Below are 17,699 nucleotides of genomic sequence, written 5' to 3' on the forward strand. Positions count from 1 at the left end.
TTATTTGCTGCTTTGACGTCTTTGTCTGAGAAATGTCTGTTCATTTCAGATGCCCATTTTTGAATTGGATCTTTGAATTTGGGGGATCTGATTTTTTTCAGTTCTTTATATATTCTAGATAGTAGACCTTTGTCTGAGGTACAGCTGCTAAAATTTTTTTCCCACATTGTAGTTTATCTCTTAGCTCTGTTGGTGGTTTCCCTTCAGTGCAGTAGCTTTTTAATAAGATGAGATCCCAGTTGTTGATGCTTTGTGCTAGTTCCCTTGCTACTGAGGTTTTGTTCATAAAGTCTTTTCCTATGCCAACGACTTCAAGATTCTACCTAACTTATCTTCCAGCAAGTTTAGTGTTTCTGTTTTAATATTTAATTCTTTAATCCACTTTGATCTTAGTTTAGTGCATGGAGATAGGTATGGGTCTAGTTTTAATCCTTGGCAGGTTGAAATCCAGTTTTTCCAACACCATTTATTAAATAGGCTATCTTTCCTCCAATGAGGGCGGTTGGCTTCTTCGTCAAAGATGAGGTGGCTGAGTATGTCTGAAGTTGTTTCTGCATCTTCTAATCTATTCCACTGATCCTAGGGTCTGTTTCTTTGCCAGTATCATGCTGTTTTTATCATAGTAGCTTTATAGTACAGTTTCAAGTTGGGGCTTGTGATACCCCCAGCCATGTCTCTGTTGCCTAGAATCGCTTTTGCTATTCTAGGTCTCTTCTGGTTCCAAATGAATTTTTGTATTGTTTTCTCTAGTTCTGTGAAATATATTATTGGAATTTCAATTGGCATTACATTAAATCTATATAGTAGTTTTGGAAGTATGGCCATTTTCACTATATTGATTCTTCCTACCCAGGAACAAGGGATGTCTTTCCATTTTCTTATATCTTCCTCGATCTCCGTTTTCCGAATGCTGTAGTTTTCAGTGTAGAGGTCTTTTGCCTCCTTTGTTGGGTTGCCTCCTAGATATATCCTTTTTTGGGATGCTATTGTAAAAGGAATTGTTTCCTTAATTTCTCTCTCAGTGAGTCTGCTATTTGTGTATAAGAAGGCTATTGTTTTTTGATTGTTGACCTTATGTCCAGCTACTCCACTGAATCTGTCAATTAAGTCTAGAAGTCTTTTGGCAGAGTATTTTGGGTCTTCTATGTAAGGTATCATGTCATCAGCAAATAATGACAATTTTACTTCTTCCTTTCCTATCTTTACTCCTTTTATTTCTTTCTCTTTTCTAATTGCTCTGGCTAATGTTTCCAGAACAATATTGAACAGGAGTGGTGATAGTTGGCCTCCTTGTGTTGTTCCTGATTTTAGCATGAAAGTTTTCAGTTTTTGACCACGTAGTATGATGTTGGCTGTTGGTTTTTCATAGATAGCCTTAATCAGGTCAAGAAAAAGACCTTCTATTCCAATTTTCTGTAGCATTTCTATCATGAGTGGATGTTGGATTTTGTCAAATGCCTTTTTCTGCATCTATTGAGACGATCATATGTATTTTTTCCTTGACTCTGTTAATACAGTGTATTACATTTATTGATTTACGAATGTTGAACCATCCTTGCATCACTGGGATAAATATGAGTTGGTCAGGGTGTATGATCTTCTTGATGACCCTCTGTATTCTGTTTGCCAGTATGTTGTTGAGGATTTTTGCATCTATGTTAATTAGGGAGATTGGTCTGCAGTTCTCTTTTTGCATTGGGTCTTTCCCTGATTTTGGAAGCAAAGTAACACTTGCTTCCAGGAATGAATTTGGAAGCTTTGCTTCCCTTTCAATTTCCTTGATGAGTTTAAAGAGTAATGGTGTTAGTTCTTCTTTAAATGTCTTGTAGAATTCAGCAGTGAAGCCATCAGGACCTGCGCTTTTCTTTGTTAGTAAATTTTTTATTACATTTTCAATTTCACTCATTGTTATTGGGGTGTTTAGAATTTCTATATCTTCTTCATTTGACTTCTGTAATTCGTATGTATCTAGGAATCTGTCCATTTTGTCTGTGCTTTCCACTTTATTAGAGTACGGGTTCACAAAGTAGGTATTGATGATGCTTTGGATTTCTGATGGATCTGTTGTGACTTCACCTTTTTCATTCTTGATTTCATGGATTTGAGCCTTTTCTTTCCTTTTTTTGAGAAGCTTGGCTAAGGGTTTATTGATTTTATTTATTCCTTTTTTTTTTTTTTTTTTTGGTACCAGGGATCAAACTCAAGTCCCTGCGCTTGTGCAGCAGGCGGCGCAACCACTGAGCTAAATCTCCGGCCCAATTTTATTTATTCTTTCAAAAAACCAATTCTTTGATTCATTAATTTTTTGTATCGTTCTCTTAGTCTCCATTGCATTGATTTCTGCTCTGATCTTTATAATTTCCTCTCTTGTATGAGCTTTGAGTTTGTATGCTCTTCTTTTTCTAGGAGCGTGAGGTTCTGCATTAGGTTATTTAACTGAATTCTGTTTTCCTAATATGGGCATTGACTGCTATAAATTTCCCACATAGAACTGCTTTCATTGTGTCCCATAGATTCCTGTCTGTTGTACTGGCATTGTCATTTGCTTGTAGAAACTGTCTAATTTCTTCTTTAATTTCCTTTGTGACCCATTGGTTGTTCAGGAGGGTGTTTAAATTTATTTTCCATGTGTTTGTGGGAGTTTTGCAGTTTCTTTTGTCATTGATCTCCAATTTTATTGCATTATGGTCTGATAATATACAGAGGGTAACTTCAGTTCTTTTACATTTACTTAGACATGTTCTATGAGCTAGCATGTGGTCCATTTTGGAGAATGACCCATTGTGGCCGAAAAGAATGTGTATTCTGATTTTGTGGGGTGGAACACTCTGTAACCATCTATTAAGTCCACTTGTTCAATAGCTTGGTTCAGTTCTAGAATTTTGTTGTTAATTTTTGGTCTAGATGATCTGTCTATTTGTGATAGTGTGGTGTTGAAGTCCCCCGCTGCAATTGTATTAGTGCTTATTTGATTTTCATGTCCATTAATATTTGTTTTGTATAGTTGGGGGTATGCATATTTGGTGCATATATATTAAGGATTGTCATCTCTTCCTCTTGGATTGTTCCATTCACAAGGATGTAGTGCCCATCTTTGTCTCTCTTAATTAGTTTTGGTTTGAAATCTACTTTGTCTGCAAATAAGATTGCTACCCCTGTTTTTTTCTGGGTTCCTGTGGTGTGGAGAACTGTTTTCCATCCTTTTACTTTCAGTCTATGAGTTTCCTTTTGAGTTAGGTGTGTTTCTTGTATACAGCATATTGTTGGATTTTGCTTCTTAATCCATTCTGTCAGTCTATTTCTTTTGATTGGTGAATTGAGGCCATTAACATTGATAGTTATAATTGATAGATATTGACTCATCCTTGTCATGATGTGTTATTATTGTTGGCTTTTTTAGTTCTTGGGTTTTTTTTTCCTTTCCCTTTAGTTTCTTACCTAGCCTGCTGGCTTCCCTGTGTTGGGCCTCATGGAGTTGTGATCTTCATTGTCTTTTTCTAGGATATTGCTTAGGATTATTTGGAGTGCTGGTTTGGTGTTCATGAAATTTCTCAGGTGTTCTTTGTTGTGAAAGTATCTAATATCCCCATCAATTTTGAAAGATAATTTTGCAGGATACAATAGTCTAGGTTGGAAGTTATTTTCTTTTAGGGCTTGAAATACTTGACTCCAGGCTCTCCTTGTTTTGAGGGTTTGTGTTGAAAAATTTGCCATGATTCTGATGGGCTTTCCTTTGTAGGTGATTTGTTTCTTTTCTCTAACTGCCTGTAGGATTTTGTTCTTCTGTTGGGTTTCTGGGATCTTGATTATTATGTGTCTAGGCATAGGTTTTTTTTTTTTATCATGGCTAGTTGGAGTTCTATATGCCTCACTTATCTGTATGTCCAATTCTCCACCTCTGTCTGGGAAGTTTTCTACTTACTTTTGTGAACAGTTTTTTTTTTAATGTCAATTGTATTTTCTCCTGTTTTTTCCTGGACTCCTATCAGTCTTATGTTATTCTTCTTTGCATCATCTATCAGCTTCTGGATTGATTTCTCATGGTCCCTTACTATTTTGAAGAGATCTCTGTTTTCATGGTCCTTCACCACAATCCTATCTTCTATATCTGATATTCTATCTTCAGATTCCCTTAATCTGCTATGCATGCTTTCAATGGAGCTTTTAATCTCCTGAATATCTGTTTGAATCTGTTTTATGTTGGGTGACCATGGTTTCCATTTCTTTCTTATGATGGGCATTCCTGGCTTTCAGCATGTTTCTGAGCTCATCTATTTTTTTTTATCTGTTTCTGTTTCAGAGCCTCTAATTATGTCTTTAACTCTGCTCACCATCTCTGTAGTTATCTGGGAGATTATTTCTGCTTTGAATTTTTCTAGAGCCTCATTCATCTGTTTTGTTACTTCCTGTGCTATCAGTTCAGGGTGCCCAGGTGGTTGATTATCAGCCTTTTACACCTGGTTTTCCCCAGAAATTGCCTTTTGTGGGGTAGAAGTCTGAGTTTGTGCCTTGCTTAAATGTCTTCTCATTTTTGTTTTTGTTACTGTCAGTTATAACTCAATGAGTCTCAGTAAGCCAGTCACAGACTTGTGAGATTCAGGCAGATTTCTGGCTGCAAGTCTCAAATTGAGTTCCCTGTCCTCCTGCAGGGTTAAAGTCTGCAAGGTTCTATTACAGGTTCCACCTGTCTTTCCTCCGAAAATAGTCCAGGTTCAAATGGGAAGTGATGATCCCTCCAGCTTACCAAGAACAGTGGTCTGGTGTGCCTGTATTAATTCCCTTCATTTTTCCAGTGGGCTTCAGTTTTCATCAGGGAGCCTGAGAGAGGGCCTCTCTCTTTTGTTCACTTCAGCAACTCAGGACAATGGCCTTTATGTCCCCCTGTGCCTCTGTAGTGTGGAACCAGGTAGCTGCATAGCCAAGAGGCGGGGTGCAGGGGTGCGGTTCTCAGGGTCTTCTGGATGCAAGTGGGCAGGGCAAGCCAAACAGAGCAGGGTGTAGCCACCCACATCTGAACGGAAGGTCAAACTCTCTATTAGGTTTTAAGCAGGCAAAATGCACAGTCATATTTATTGAAAACAAAATAGTGTGTGGAGCATTTATTTGAGAACAGGGAGAATGGAAGCAGAGAAATCACCTAGGATGCAGTGAGAGTAGTTGAGGAGAGAGGCAGGGGGCAGGTTTCTGGATCAGGGTGCTATAAAGAGGGAGAGCAGGGGTCAGATTTTCAATTTATTTTGGAAATGAGTCAGTAGGTCTTGCCAATGGATCGATAAGGAGTGAAAGAAAGGAACCAAGGGTAAATCCTAGATTTTTGGTTTGGATGACTGCTGCTAGTTCTCCATGGCAAGCTGGAGGAGCACTGATTTGTATGTGTATGGGGCTAGAGATCGAGTCGTATTTTGGACCTATAAGGCTGGACTTAGTGTACAACATGTACAGTGAAACTTGAAAGATAAATAAGTTCCCAACAGGATGAGAAGGAAGGAATAACTCAAGCTGAGGAAGTACATTGCAGTGGAGTGGAGATTTGTCGTCTGTTGTGGCTAGAAAGGCAAGAGTGGAAATGATATTGTGACCAAGAAAATATAGCACTTCCTTTCTGTGTTTTGATCCTTTCCTCATTAGAACCCTGATGCTTATATTGAATGAACTAAGTAGGAAGAAGAAATTAATCCATCATATCACTTGATATTATTTTCTATACTTACTTTACAAAAAAATATGAACAATAGCAAAAAGTACCCTCATGAGAATTCTCATAAGCAAAATGTCACCAAACAGCAAAACTATGTTTCATTGGTTACAATTACTCTTTTTGACACTCCTCTGCACGGAGGCCACTGTCAGTTCAAGTTTCTTGTGTCATACCTCCTGTGCTAACAGAGATGGCTCATCTTCTCTGTCCTATAGCTCAATAGTCATCTATCCTATTAGATCAAATATTTTGTTTTGTGATGAGTATTTCATAATATCCCTTTTACCATACTGAAATAATATAGTTAACATAATCCACTTACAGAAATCATTGCAAAAATCAGTACACCATTCCAACTGTAATATAAGGACAAAATAAAAGTAACATAATAAAACAACATGCATATAATTATGTAAATGTTGAGCATAATGAGGTATTTAGATGAGGCATGATTTAAAAAAATTCTAAATAGGTCTTAGGAAAGAAAAAATAGTAAAATTATCCCTTGATTTATACAATACCTGCATCCCCAGAAAATTCAGTGTATTTTTAAATCATGCAGATATGCTTTATACTTATATGTATGATAGATTTAAGCTCTCAGCTTAGCTAATCGTATGATTTTTAGCCTGAAGGAATATCTGGCAGGATGTTAGATAGTCGCGCGGGGTGAGGAAAATTGTTTGATACGCAAGAGTGGCTAAATTCTGCAGGACGTTATATTACCTCTAGCTTCTGCCCATGAAATGACCTTACAGATGTCCACAATGTTCCTGGAGTTGGTACCACATGTGCTGGGGAGTGTAGATCTAGCTGCTCTCTGGGCCATTGACATCCCCCACCAAAGACACACTGAACCCCAGTTTAAACCATAACCTTTGTGTGAACAGATCTCTGCCAACGTGGATCCTAGTCTGTCCCTTTGGTAAACATTTGTTGAAAGAAACAATGGGTAGATCGTTGAGTGGAAAGATAGGTTTTCTTCTTAGTTTTGTTCTGTGAAGAAAAATTTTTGTTCTCTTCATGATCTGTAAAGGCTGTTAAAAATTATTCACAATATAGCTGGGTGTGGTGGCACATGCCTGAAATCCCAGCACTCAGGAGGCTGAGGCAGGAGGATCACTGTGAGTTTGAGGCCAGCCTGGACTGTATAGTGAGACCATGTCTCAAAAAAAAAAAATCCACAAGATAAAGTTTAGTAGAGAAGTTATTTTTCTCTTGACTAACAAGTGCTGGGATCAAAGTGTTTTTACCTGAGTAAAAACATTTGTTTTTTTGCTGCCATTTGTCTGTCTAATTATTTTGTTACGCTTGGGGAGTGTAGATACATATACATATGCTGTTTGTCCTTTCTTTCTAGCTTGGGAAGAGTTGGCCTATTATGAAGAAAACACACAAGATTTTCTTTTCCCTGAGCCCAAGCTGACACCTTCATACCCTGGAACACATAGGGAGCTGCTCATGAAGACTACCAGAGGTTTTCCAGTAAGCGATCCTACCCATCTGGCCTCCTGTTACAAGAAAAATTCTTTCTTTAATTCTTTTTCTTTTTTTTATTAGTACATGTCTGTAGTACATGATGATTATGTTTATTGTGGGGAGTTTGTACAGGTACCTAACACATCTTTTTTTTTTAAATGGAAATTTGCACCTTTACATAATCTCTCTTAATTCTTATTTTTTCCTCGATTCCCCTCCCCTCCCTTCAACCCCTCCAGCCCTCCCTATTTACAAAGACTTTGTTTCCATTTTTAAATTTTCTCATATTGATTCCATTTCCTTCTTTCCTTTTCCCTCCCACTTCCCCTTCTCCTTTGTCGCTTTTCTTCCTATTTCACCTAATCTATTATACCTTTTAGTCCTTATTTATGCTTTCAGTTTCTCACACTAGAGAAACTATTCGGTATTTACACATGTATGTCCTATTTATTTCACTTAAGAGTATTGCCTCAATGTGCATCCATTTAGCAATAAATGTCTCTAATTTCTCATTTTTTATGGCTGAGTAGTACTCCATTTTATTTAAAAAACCCACATTTTCTTTATCCAGTCTCCAGGTCATTGGCAATTGGGCTGCTTCCAAGTTTTAGCTATTACAAATTGGGCTGCTATGAACATAGGTGCACATATATCACTGTGGTATGATTCTTTTAATTCTTTGTGGAAGATATCCAGCACGGGAATAGCTGGGTCAAATGGGACTTCCAGTCCTAGTTCTTTGAGGTATCTCCATACTGATTTCCACAGTGCTTGCACCAGTCTACACTCCACCAGCAGTGGAGCAGTGTTCCTCTTTCCCCACAGCCCTGCCAGCCTTTGTTATTGGTTGATTTCATGATAGCAGCCATTCTTTCTGGGGTGAGGGGGAATCTCAGTGCTGTTTTCATCTTCATCTCTCGAATGACCAGTGATGTTGAACATTTTTTCATATGTTTATTTGCTATTTCTACTTCTTTGTGTGAGAAATGTCTGTTCATTTCAGATGCCCATTTTTCGATTGGGTCTTTAAATGTGGGAGGTCTGATTTTTTAAAGTTCTTTGTACATTCTAGGTAGTAGACCCTTGTCTGAGGGACAGCAGGTGAAAATTTTTTGTGGGTTGTCTCTTCACACTGCTGGTGGTTTCTCTTGCTGTGCAGAAGCTTTTTAATAAGAAGAGATCCCACTTGTTGATTGTTTGTGCTAGTTCACGGGCAACTGAGGTTTTGTTCATAAAATCTTTTCCTACACCAATATCTTCAAGAGTTCTACCTAACCTGTGTTACAGCTGATTCAGCTTTTCTGTTTTAATATTTAGATCTTTAATCCATTTTGATTTTAGTTTAGTTCATGGTGAGACATATAGGACTAGTTTTAATCTTTGGCAAGTTGAAACGCAATTTTTCCAGCACCATTTATTAAAGAGGCTATCTTTCCTCCAGTGAGGGTGTTTGGATCCTTTGTCACAGATGAGGTGGCTGAGTGTGTCTGGAGTTGTTTCTGCGTCTTCTAATCTGTTCCACTGGTCCTCAGGTCTGTTTCTTTGGCAGTATCATGCTGTTTTTATCACAGTAGCTTTGTAGTATAGTTTCAAGTTGGGGGTTGTAATACCCCCTGCCATGTCTCTGTTGTCTAGAATTGCCTTTGCTATTCTAAGTCTCTTCTTGTTCCAAATGAATTTTTGGATTATTTTCTCAAGGTCCACGAAGTATGCTGCTGGAATTTCAGTTGGGATTGCATTGAATCTATATAGCAGTTTTGGAAGTATGGCCATTTTCACTATGTTGATTCTTCCTACCCCGGAGCAAGGGATGTCTTTACATTTTCTTTCTTCCTTTTTTTAAAAAATTCTTTTATTGGTGCATTTTAGGTATATAATACGTTTACATTTATCATTGGGTGCTTGTACCTGTACAGGATGAATCTTGGTTCTTATTTTTCCCCATTACTTGTGGATCCTACACCCCTTCCACCCTTCCCTATTTACATAGATTTCATTTCCATTTTTGTCACATCTCATAATTTTTCCTTTCCCTTCTTACCTTTCACCTTCCCTTCCCACCACTCCTACACTTTTGGAACTTTTAATATTTCAAATTATCAATTATTCATTTTAATCATTTTAATCCTTATTTTCAATTTCAGTTTCTCACACTAGAGAAACTATTCGGTATTTACACGTGTGTCCTATTTATTTCACTTAAGAATATGGCATTAATATGCATACATTTAGCTATAAATGTCTCTAGTTTCTCATTCTTTATGGCTGAGTAGTACTCCATTTTATTAAAAAAAAAAACCACATCTTCTTTATCCAGTTTTCAGTTGATGGGCACTTGGGTTGTTTCCAAGCTTTAGCTATTACAAACTGTGCTGCTATAAACATGGGTGTGCATATATCACTGTGGTATGATTCTTTTTATTCTTTGGGAAAGATACCCAGCAGGGGAATAGCTGGATCAAATAGGACTTCTAGTCCTAGTTCACTGAGGTATCTCCATACTGATTTCCACAGAGGTTGCACCAGTCTGCACTCCCACCAACAATGGAGAAAGGTTCCTTTCTCCCCATACCCCCGCCAGCATTTGTTATTGGATGATTTCTTTATAACAGCCATTCTTTCTGGGGTGAGGTGGAATCACAGTGTTGTTTTCATCTGCATCTCTCGAATGACCAGTGATGTTGAACATTTTTTCATATGTTTATTTGCTGCTTTGACGTCTTTGTCTGAGAAATGTCTGTTCATTTCAGATGCCCATTTTTGAATTGGATCTTTGAATTTGGGGGATCTGATTTTTTTCAGTTCTTTATATATTCTAGATAGTAGACCTTTGTCTGAGGTACAGCTGCTAAAATTTTTTTCCCACATTGTAGTTTATCTCTTAGCTCTGTTGGTGGTTTCCCTTCAGTGCAGTAGCTTTTTAATAAGATGAGATCCCAGTTGTTGATGCTTTGTGCTAGTTCCCTTGCTACTGAGGTTTTGTTCATAAAGTCTTTTCCTATGCCAACGACTTCAAGATTCTACCTAACTTATCTTCCAGCAAGTTTAGTGTTTCTGTTTTAATATTTAATTCTTTAATCCACTTTGATCTTAGTTTAGTGCATGGAGATAGGTATGGGTCTAGTTTTAATCCTTGGCAGGTTGAAATCCAGTTTTTCCAACACCATTTATTAAATAGGCTATCTTTCCTCCAATGAGGGCGGTTGGCTTCTTCGTCAAAGATGAGGTGGCTGAGTATGTCTGAAGTTGTTTCTGCATCTTCTAATCTATTCCACTGATCCTAGGGTCTGTTTCTTTGCCAGTATCATGCTGTTTTTATCATAGTAGCTTTATAGTACAGTTTCAAGTTGGGGCTTGTGATACCCCCAGCCATGTCTCTGTTGCCTAGAATCGCTTTTGCTATTCTAGGTCTCTTCTGGTTCCAAATGAATTTTTGTATTGTTTTCTCTAGTTCTGTGAAATATATTATTGGAATTTCAATTGGCATTACATTAAATCTATATAGTAGTTTTGGAAGTATGGCCATTTTCACTATATTGATTCTTCCTACCCAGGAACAAGGGATGTCTTTCCATTTTCTTATATCTTCCTCGATCTCCGTTTTCCGAATGCTGTAGTTTTCAGTGTAGAGGTCTTTTGCCTCCTTTGTTGGGTTGCCTCCTAGATATATCCTTTTTTGGGATGCTATTGTAAAAGGAATTGTTTCCTTAATTTCTCTCTCAGTGAGTCTGCTATTTGTGTATAAGAAGGCTATTGTTTTTTGATTGTTGACCTTATGTCCAGCTACTCCACTGAATCTGTCAATTAAGTCTAGAAGTCTTTTGGCAGAGTATTTTGGGTCTTCTATGTAAGGTATCATGTCATCAGCAAATAATGACAATTTTACTTCTTCCTTTCCTATCTTTACTCCTTTTATTTCTTTCTCTTTTCTAATTGCTCTGGCTAATGTTTCCAGAACAATATTGAACAGGAGTGGTGATAGTTGGCCTCCTTGTGTTGTTCCTGATTTTAGCATGAAAGTTTTCAGTTTTTGACCACGTAGTATGATGTTGGCTGTTGGTTTTTCATAGATAGCCTTAATCAGGTCAAGAAAAAGACCTTCTATTCCAATTTTCTGTAGCATTTCTATCATGAGTGGATGTTGGATTTTGTCAAATGCCTTTTTCTGCATCTATTGAGACGATCATATGTATTTTTTCCTTGACTCTGTTAATACAGTGTATTACATTTATTGATTTACGAATGTTGAACCATCCTTGCATCACTGGGATAAATATGAGTTGGTCAGGGTGTATGATCTTCTTGATGACCCTCTGTATTCTGTTTGCCAGTATGTTGTTGAGGATTTTTGCATCTATGTTAATTAGGGAGATTGGTCTGCAGTTCTCTTTTTGCATTGGGTCTTTCCCTGATTTTGGAAGCAAAGTAACACTTGCTTCCAGGAATGAATTTGGAAGCTTTGCTTCCCTTTCAATTTCCTTGATGAGTTTAAAGAGTAATGGTGTTAGTTCTTCTTTAAATGTCTTGTAGAATTCAGCAGTGAAGCCATCAGGACCTGCGCTTTTCTTTGTTAGTAAATTTTTTATTACATTTTCAATTTCACTCATTGTTATTGGGGTGTTTAGAATTTCTATATCTTCTTCATTTGACTTCTGTAATTCGTATGTATCTAGGAATCTGTCCATTTTGTCTGTGCTTTCCACTTTATTAGAGTACGGGTTCACAAAGTAGGTATTGATGATGCTTTGGATTTCTGATGGATCTGTTGTGACTTCACCTTTTTCATTCTTGATTTCATGGATTTGAGCCTTTTCTTTCCTTTTTTTGAGAAGCTTGGCTAAGGGTTTATTGATTTTATTTATTCCTTTTTTTTTTTTTTTTTTGGTACCAGGGATCAAACTCAAGTCCCTGCGCTTGTGCAGCAGGCGGCGCAACCACTGAGCTAAATCTCCGGCCCAATTTTATTTATTCTTTCAAAAAACCAATTCTTTGATTCATTAATTTTTTGTATCGTTCTCTTAGTCTCCATTGCATTGATTTCTGCTCTGATCTTTATAATTTCCTCTCTTGTATGAGCTTTGAGTTTGTATGCTCTTCTTTTTCTAGGAGCGTGAGGTTCTGCATTAGGTTATTTAACTGAATTCTGTTTTCCTAATATGGGCATTGACTGCTATAAATTTCCCACATAGAACTGCTTTCATTGTGTCCCATAGATTCCTGTCTGTTGTACTGGCATTGTCATTTGCTTGTAGAAACTGTCTAATTTCTTCTTTAATTTCCTTTGTGACCCATTGGTTGTTCAGGAGGGTGTTTAAATTTATTTTCCATGTGTTTGTGGGAGTTTTGCAGTTTCTTTTGTCATTGATCTCCAATTTTATTGCATTATGGTCTGATAATATACAGAGGGTAACTTCAGTTCTTTTACATTTACTTAGACATGTTCTATGAGCTAGCATGTGGTCCATTTTGGAGAATGACCCATTGTGGCCGAAAAGAATGTGTATTCTGATTTTGTGGGGTGGAACACTCTGTAACCATCTATTAAGTCCACTTGTTCAATAGCTTGGTTCAGTTCTAGAATTTTGTTGTTAATTTTTGGTCTAGATGATCTGTCTATTTGTGATAGTGTGGTGTTGAAGTCCCCCGCTGCAATTGTATTAGTGCTTATTTGATTTTCATGTCCATTAATATTTGTTTTGTATAGTTGGGGGTATGCATATTTGGTGCATATATATTAAGGATTGTCATCTCTTCCTCTTGGATTGTTCCATTCACAAGGATGTAGTGCCCATCTTTGTCTCTCTTAATTAGTTTTGGTTTGAAATCTACTTTGTCTGCAAATAAGATTGCTACCCCTGTTTTTTTCTGGGTTCCTGTGGTGTGGAGAACTGTTTTCCATCCTTTTACTTTCAGTCTATGAGTTTCCTTTTGAGTTAGGTGTGTTTCTTGTATACAGCATATTGTTGGATTTTGCTTCTTAATCCATTCTGTCAGTCTATTTCTTTTGATTGGTGAATTGAGGCCATTAACATTGATAGTTATAATTGATAGATATTGACTCATCCTTGTCATGATGTGTTATTATTGTTGGCTTTTTTAGTTCTTGGGTTTTTTTTTCCTTTCCCTTTAGTTTCTTACCTAGCCTGCTGGCTTCCCTGTGTTGGGCCTCATGGAGTTGTGATCTTCATTGTCTTTTTCTAGGATATTGCTTAGGATTATTTGGAGTGCTGGTTTGGTGTTCATGAAATTTCTCAGGTGTTCTTTGTTGTGAAAGTATCTAATATCCCCATCAATTTTGAAAGATAATTTTGCAGGATACAATAGTCTAGGTTGGAAGTTATTTTCTTTTAGGGCTTGAAATACTTGACTCCAGGCTCTCCTTGTTTTGAGGGTTTGTGTTGAAAAATTTGCCATGATTCTGATGGGCTTTCCTTTGTAGGTGATTTGTTTCTTTTCTCTAACTGCCTGTAGGATTTTGTTCTTCTGTTGGGTTTCTGGGATCTTGATTATTATGTGTCTAGGCATAGGTTTTTTTTTTTTATCATGGCTAGTTGGAGTTCTATATGCCTCACTTATCTGTATGTCCAATTCTCCACCTCTGTCTGGGAAGTTTTCTACTTACTTTTGTGAACAGTTTTTTTTTTAATGTCAATTGTATTTTCTCCTGTTTTTTCCTGGACTCCTATCAGTCTTATGTTATTCTTCTTTGCATCATCTATCAGCTGCTGGATTGATTTCTCATGGTCCCTTACTATTTTGAAGAGATCTCTGTTTTCATGGTCCTTCACCACAATCCTATCTTCTATATCTGATATTCTATCTTCAGATTCCCTTAATCTATTGTGCATGCTTTCAGTGGAGTTTTTAATCTTCTGAATATCTGTTTGAATTTGTTTCATTGGTTCCATTTCTTTCTTATGTTGGGTGATCATGGTTTCCATTTCTTTCTTATGCTGGGTATTCATGGCTTCCAGGATGCTTCTGAGCTTTTTTTTTTTTTTTTTAAATCAGTTTCTGTTCTAGAGCCTCTAATCATTTCTTTCACTCTGCTCACCATGTCTGTAGTTATCTGGGAGATTATTTACTCTTTGAGTTTTTCTAGAGCCTCATTCATCTGTTTTGTTACTTCCTGTGCTATCAGTTCAGGGTGTCCAGGTGGTTGATTATCAGCCTTTTCCACCTGGTTTCCCCCAGAATTTGCCTTTTATGGGGTAGAAGTCTGAATTTGTGTCTTACTGAAATGTCTTCTCATTTTCGTCTTTGGTACTGTCCTTGGTTTAGTTCCTGGGTTGATATTTTGTTGTTGTTTATTGTAAGTGTCCTTGTTGATGTATTTAAAACCCTTATAGAATGGTTGCTTCTCAGAGGTGTCTTCCAGATATAGCTGGTGTTTAGGTTTTGAATCTCTAATGGCTCTGAGGCTGTCTCTTTTTCTTCATACCAGGAAAGACAACTGAGTAGATCAATCACAACACCTCAGCCCAAGTCATACAATCAGCAACACAATAGCATCAAGTACCTCTTAGAAAATGACAATTTGTGGTAGTTATTAATCTATCACCTTTAACTGTGTGAATTAAATAAACATCAAGGACCAACCCAACATAAGTTTATAGTGAATAAACTCTTCAATAGAGCAACTTACCCTTCTGGATGGGGAGTTAGAAGGAGTTGGAGAGCCAGGAATATGTAAGTAGAAGGATAGGGGAAGGTTAGCAGTGAGGCCAGAGGGCACAGACAAGTGAAGGAAAGAGAAGAAAAGAAAGATAAAGAAGAAATACAAATTAGGGGCAGAATAGGAACACAAAGCGAGATGAAGAACAATGTGAGACAGCAAGGGAGTAAGGCAAAGAGTGAGAAAGAAAAGAGAAAAGAGAGAAAAGAGAAAAATAAAAAATTTTAAATGAGTAGTAAAGAAGAAAAAAAAATTAAAATAAGACCAAAAAAATAGTGGTAATTTTGAAAATAACAAATAAAAGATAAAAATGAAGGGCCTCCTTCAGGGTATGTCTCTGCTGTCACAATAGACAACGTGGGCAGCAGTGTGCAGCTATAAGTCAATTAGTCTCAGTAAGCCAGTCACAGATTCGTGAGATTCAGGCAGATATCTGGCTGCAAGTCCCAAATTGAGCTCCCTGACCTCCTGCATGGTTGAACTCTGCCAGGTTCTACTGCAGGTTCCAGCTTCCTTTCCCCTGAAGATAGTCCAGGTTCCAATGGGAGGTGATGGTCCCTCTAACTTACCAAACACGATGGTCTGATGTGCGTTTATTGCCAAGATTCTCTTCACTTTTCCAGTGGGCTTCAGTTTTCATCAGGGAGCCTGAGAGAGGCCCTCTCTCTGTTGTTCACTTTTGTAGCTCAGGATAATGCCCTTTATGCCCCCCTGTGCCTCTGTAGTGTGGATCCAAGTAGCTATACACCCAAAAGGAAGAAGGGGCGTTGTTGTTGCAGGCTCCCATGGGGCTAACCCAGAGGCTGGTGGGAGTGCCTGGGGGTCCTCACGGGTTCTGTCTCCTGGTAGCAAGTGGGTCGAGCATGCTGGACTGAGCAGGGCATACTCAGCCCTCACGTGCTCTGCCCACACGCATGGCTAAGCTCTCCATTTTCTGATATCATCTTCTATCTCTCTTTCAGAGTGCTATAGTTTTCAGAGAAGAGGTCTTTGATTACTTTTGTTAGGTTGATTCCTAGGTATTTCAGTTTTTTGGATGCTGTTGTGAAAGGAATTATTTGCCGTTTTTCTGGCTCAATGAGTCTGTTGATCACGTAGAGGAAAGCCATTGATTTTTGTGTGTTGACCTTATATTCATCTAATTTACTGAATTTGGTTCTTAAGTCTAGAATAGTTTTGGTGGAGTTCTTGGGGTCTTCTATATACAGTATCATGTCATCTGCAAATAATGACAATTTGACGTCTTCATTTCTTATCTTCATTCCTTTTATTTCTTTCTCTTGTCTAATTGCTATGGCTAATATTTCCAAAACCATATTGAACAGGAGTGGTGATAGTGGACATCCTTGTCTTGTTCTTGATTTTAGTGTGAAGGATTTCAGTTTTTGACCATGTAGTATGATAATGGCTGTTGGTTTTTCATAGTTGGCTTTTATCAGATTGAGGTAGATAACGTCTATTCCAATTTTTTGTAGGATTTGTATCATAAATGCATGTTGTATTTTGTTGAATGCTTTTGCGGTACCTATTGAGATGATCATATGGTTTTTGTCCTTGGCTCTATTTATATAGTGTATTACATTTATTAATTTGTGTATGTTGAACCATCCCTCTATCCCTGGGATGAATCCCACTTGGTCAGGGTGTATGATCTTCTTGATGATCTTCTGCATTCTATTTGTCAGTATCTTATGAAGGATTTTTGCCTCTATGTTCATTAATGAGATTGGCCTGTAGTTTGCTTTTTTGGTTGTCTTTCTCTGCTTTGGGGATCAAGGTGATACTTGCTTCCAGGAATGAATTTGGGACTAATGCTTCCCGTTCAATTTCATTAAAGAGTGTAAACAGTAGTGGCAGTAGTTCCTCTCTAAATGCCTTGTAGAAATCAGCAGTGAATCCATCAGCACCAGGGCTTTTCTTAGTTGTTAGGTTTTCAATTTCATTGGTTGATATTGGGTTGTTTAGAGTTTTCAGGTCTTCTTCCTTCAACTTTGGTAACTCATGCGTATCTATGAATCTGTCCGTTTCTTCTGTGTTTTCCATCTTATTGGAGTATAGGTTCTGAAAGTATGTATTGATGATCCTCTGGATTTCTGCTGGGTCCATTGTAATTTCCTCCTTTTCATTCCCAATTACATGGACTTGGGTCTTTTCTTTCCTTTTTCTGATAAGGTTGGCTAAGGGTTTGTCAATTTTGTTTATTCTTTCAAAGAGACAAGTGTTGGCGTCATTGATTTTTTGTATCATTCTCTTAGTCTCCATTACATTGATTTCTGCACTGATCATTATAATTTCCTCCCTTGTATGACTTTTGGGTGTATTCTGCTCTTCTTTTTCTAGAAGCTTGAGGTTCAGCATTAGGTTGTTTAATTGGGCTTGCTCTGTTTTCCTAATATGAATATTCACTGCTATGAATTTCTCTCATAAGACTGCTTTCATTGTGTCCCCTATATTCTGATATGTTGTATTGTCATTGTCATTTAATTGTAGGAACTGTCTGATTTCTTCTTTAATTTCCTCTGTGACCTATTGGTTATTCAGAAATGTGTTGTTCGATTTCCATGTGTTTATGAAGTTTTTGCAGTTTCTTTTGCTATTGATCTCCAATTTTTTTGCAATATAGTCTGATAATATACATGGGATAACTTCTGTTCCTTTACACTTACTTAAACATGTTTTATGAGTGAATATATGGTCTATTTTGGAGAACGACCTGTGTGCAGTTGCAAAGAATGTGTATTCTGTTTTTGTGGGGTGGAATACTCTGTAAACATCTGTTAAGTTCATTTGTTCAAGTTTGATTTAGTTCTCTTATTTCCTTGCTTATTTTTTGTCTAGTTGATCTAT

General features: G+C 37.4%; 1 protein-coding gene across 3 annotated transcripts in view; it reads left to right on the top strand.

Moving 5' to 3' along the window:
• The window catches only part of Spata6l (spermatogenesis associated 6 like), a 101,523-nt gene that overhangs the window by 40,495 nt on the left and 43,329 nt on the right, over positions 1-17,699 (top strand). For 2 of the 3 annotated variants that reach the window (XM_021252788.2, XM_087184001.1), the window contains one exon: positions 7,059-7,183. The exons of the other annotated variant lie outside the window; for it this stretch is intronic. In XM_021252788.2, coding sequence (XP_021108447.2) covers positions 7,160-7,183 — 24 coding nt within the window. In that variant the 5' untranslated portion in view covers positions 7,059-7,159. The remainder of the gene's footprint in view (positions 1-7,058; positions 7,184-17,699) is intronic. 3 annotated transcript variants of the gene reach the window in all.

Source organism: Heterocephalus glaber, unplaced genomic scaffold, assembly GCF_053883595.1.
Source record: "Heterocephalus glaber isolate CG9 unplaced genomic scaffold, H.glaber_assembly_v1.0 deba00001481, whole genome shotgun sequence".
NCBI lineage: Eukaryota > Metazoa > Chordata > Mammalia > Rodentia > Bathyergidae > Heterocephalus > Heterocephalus glaber.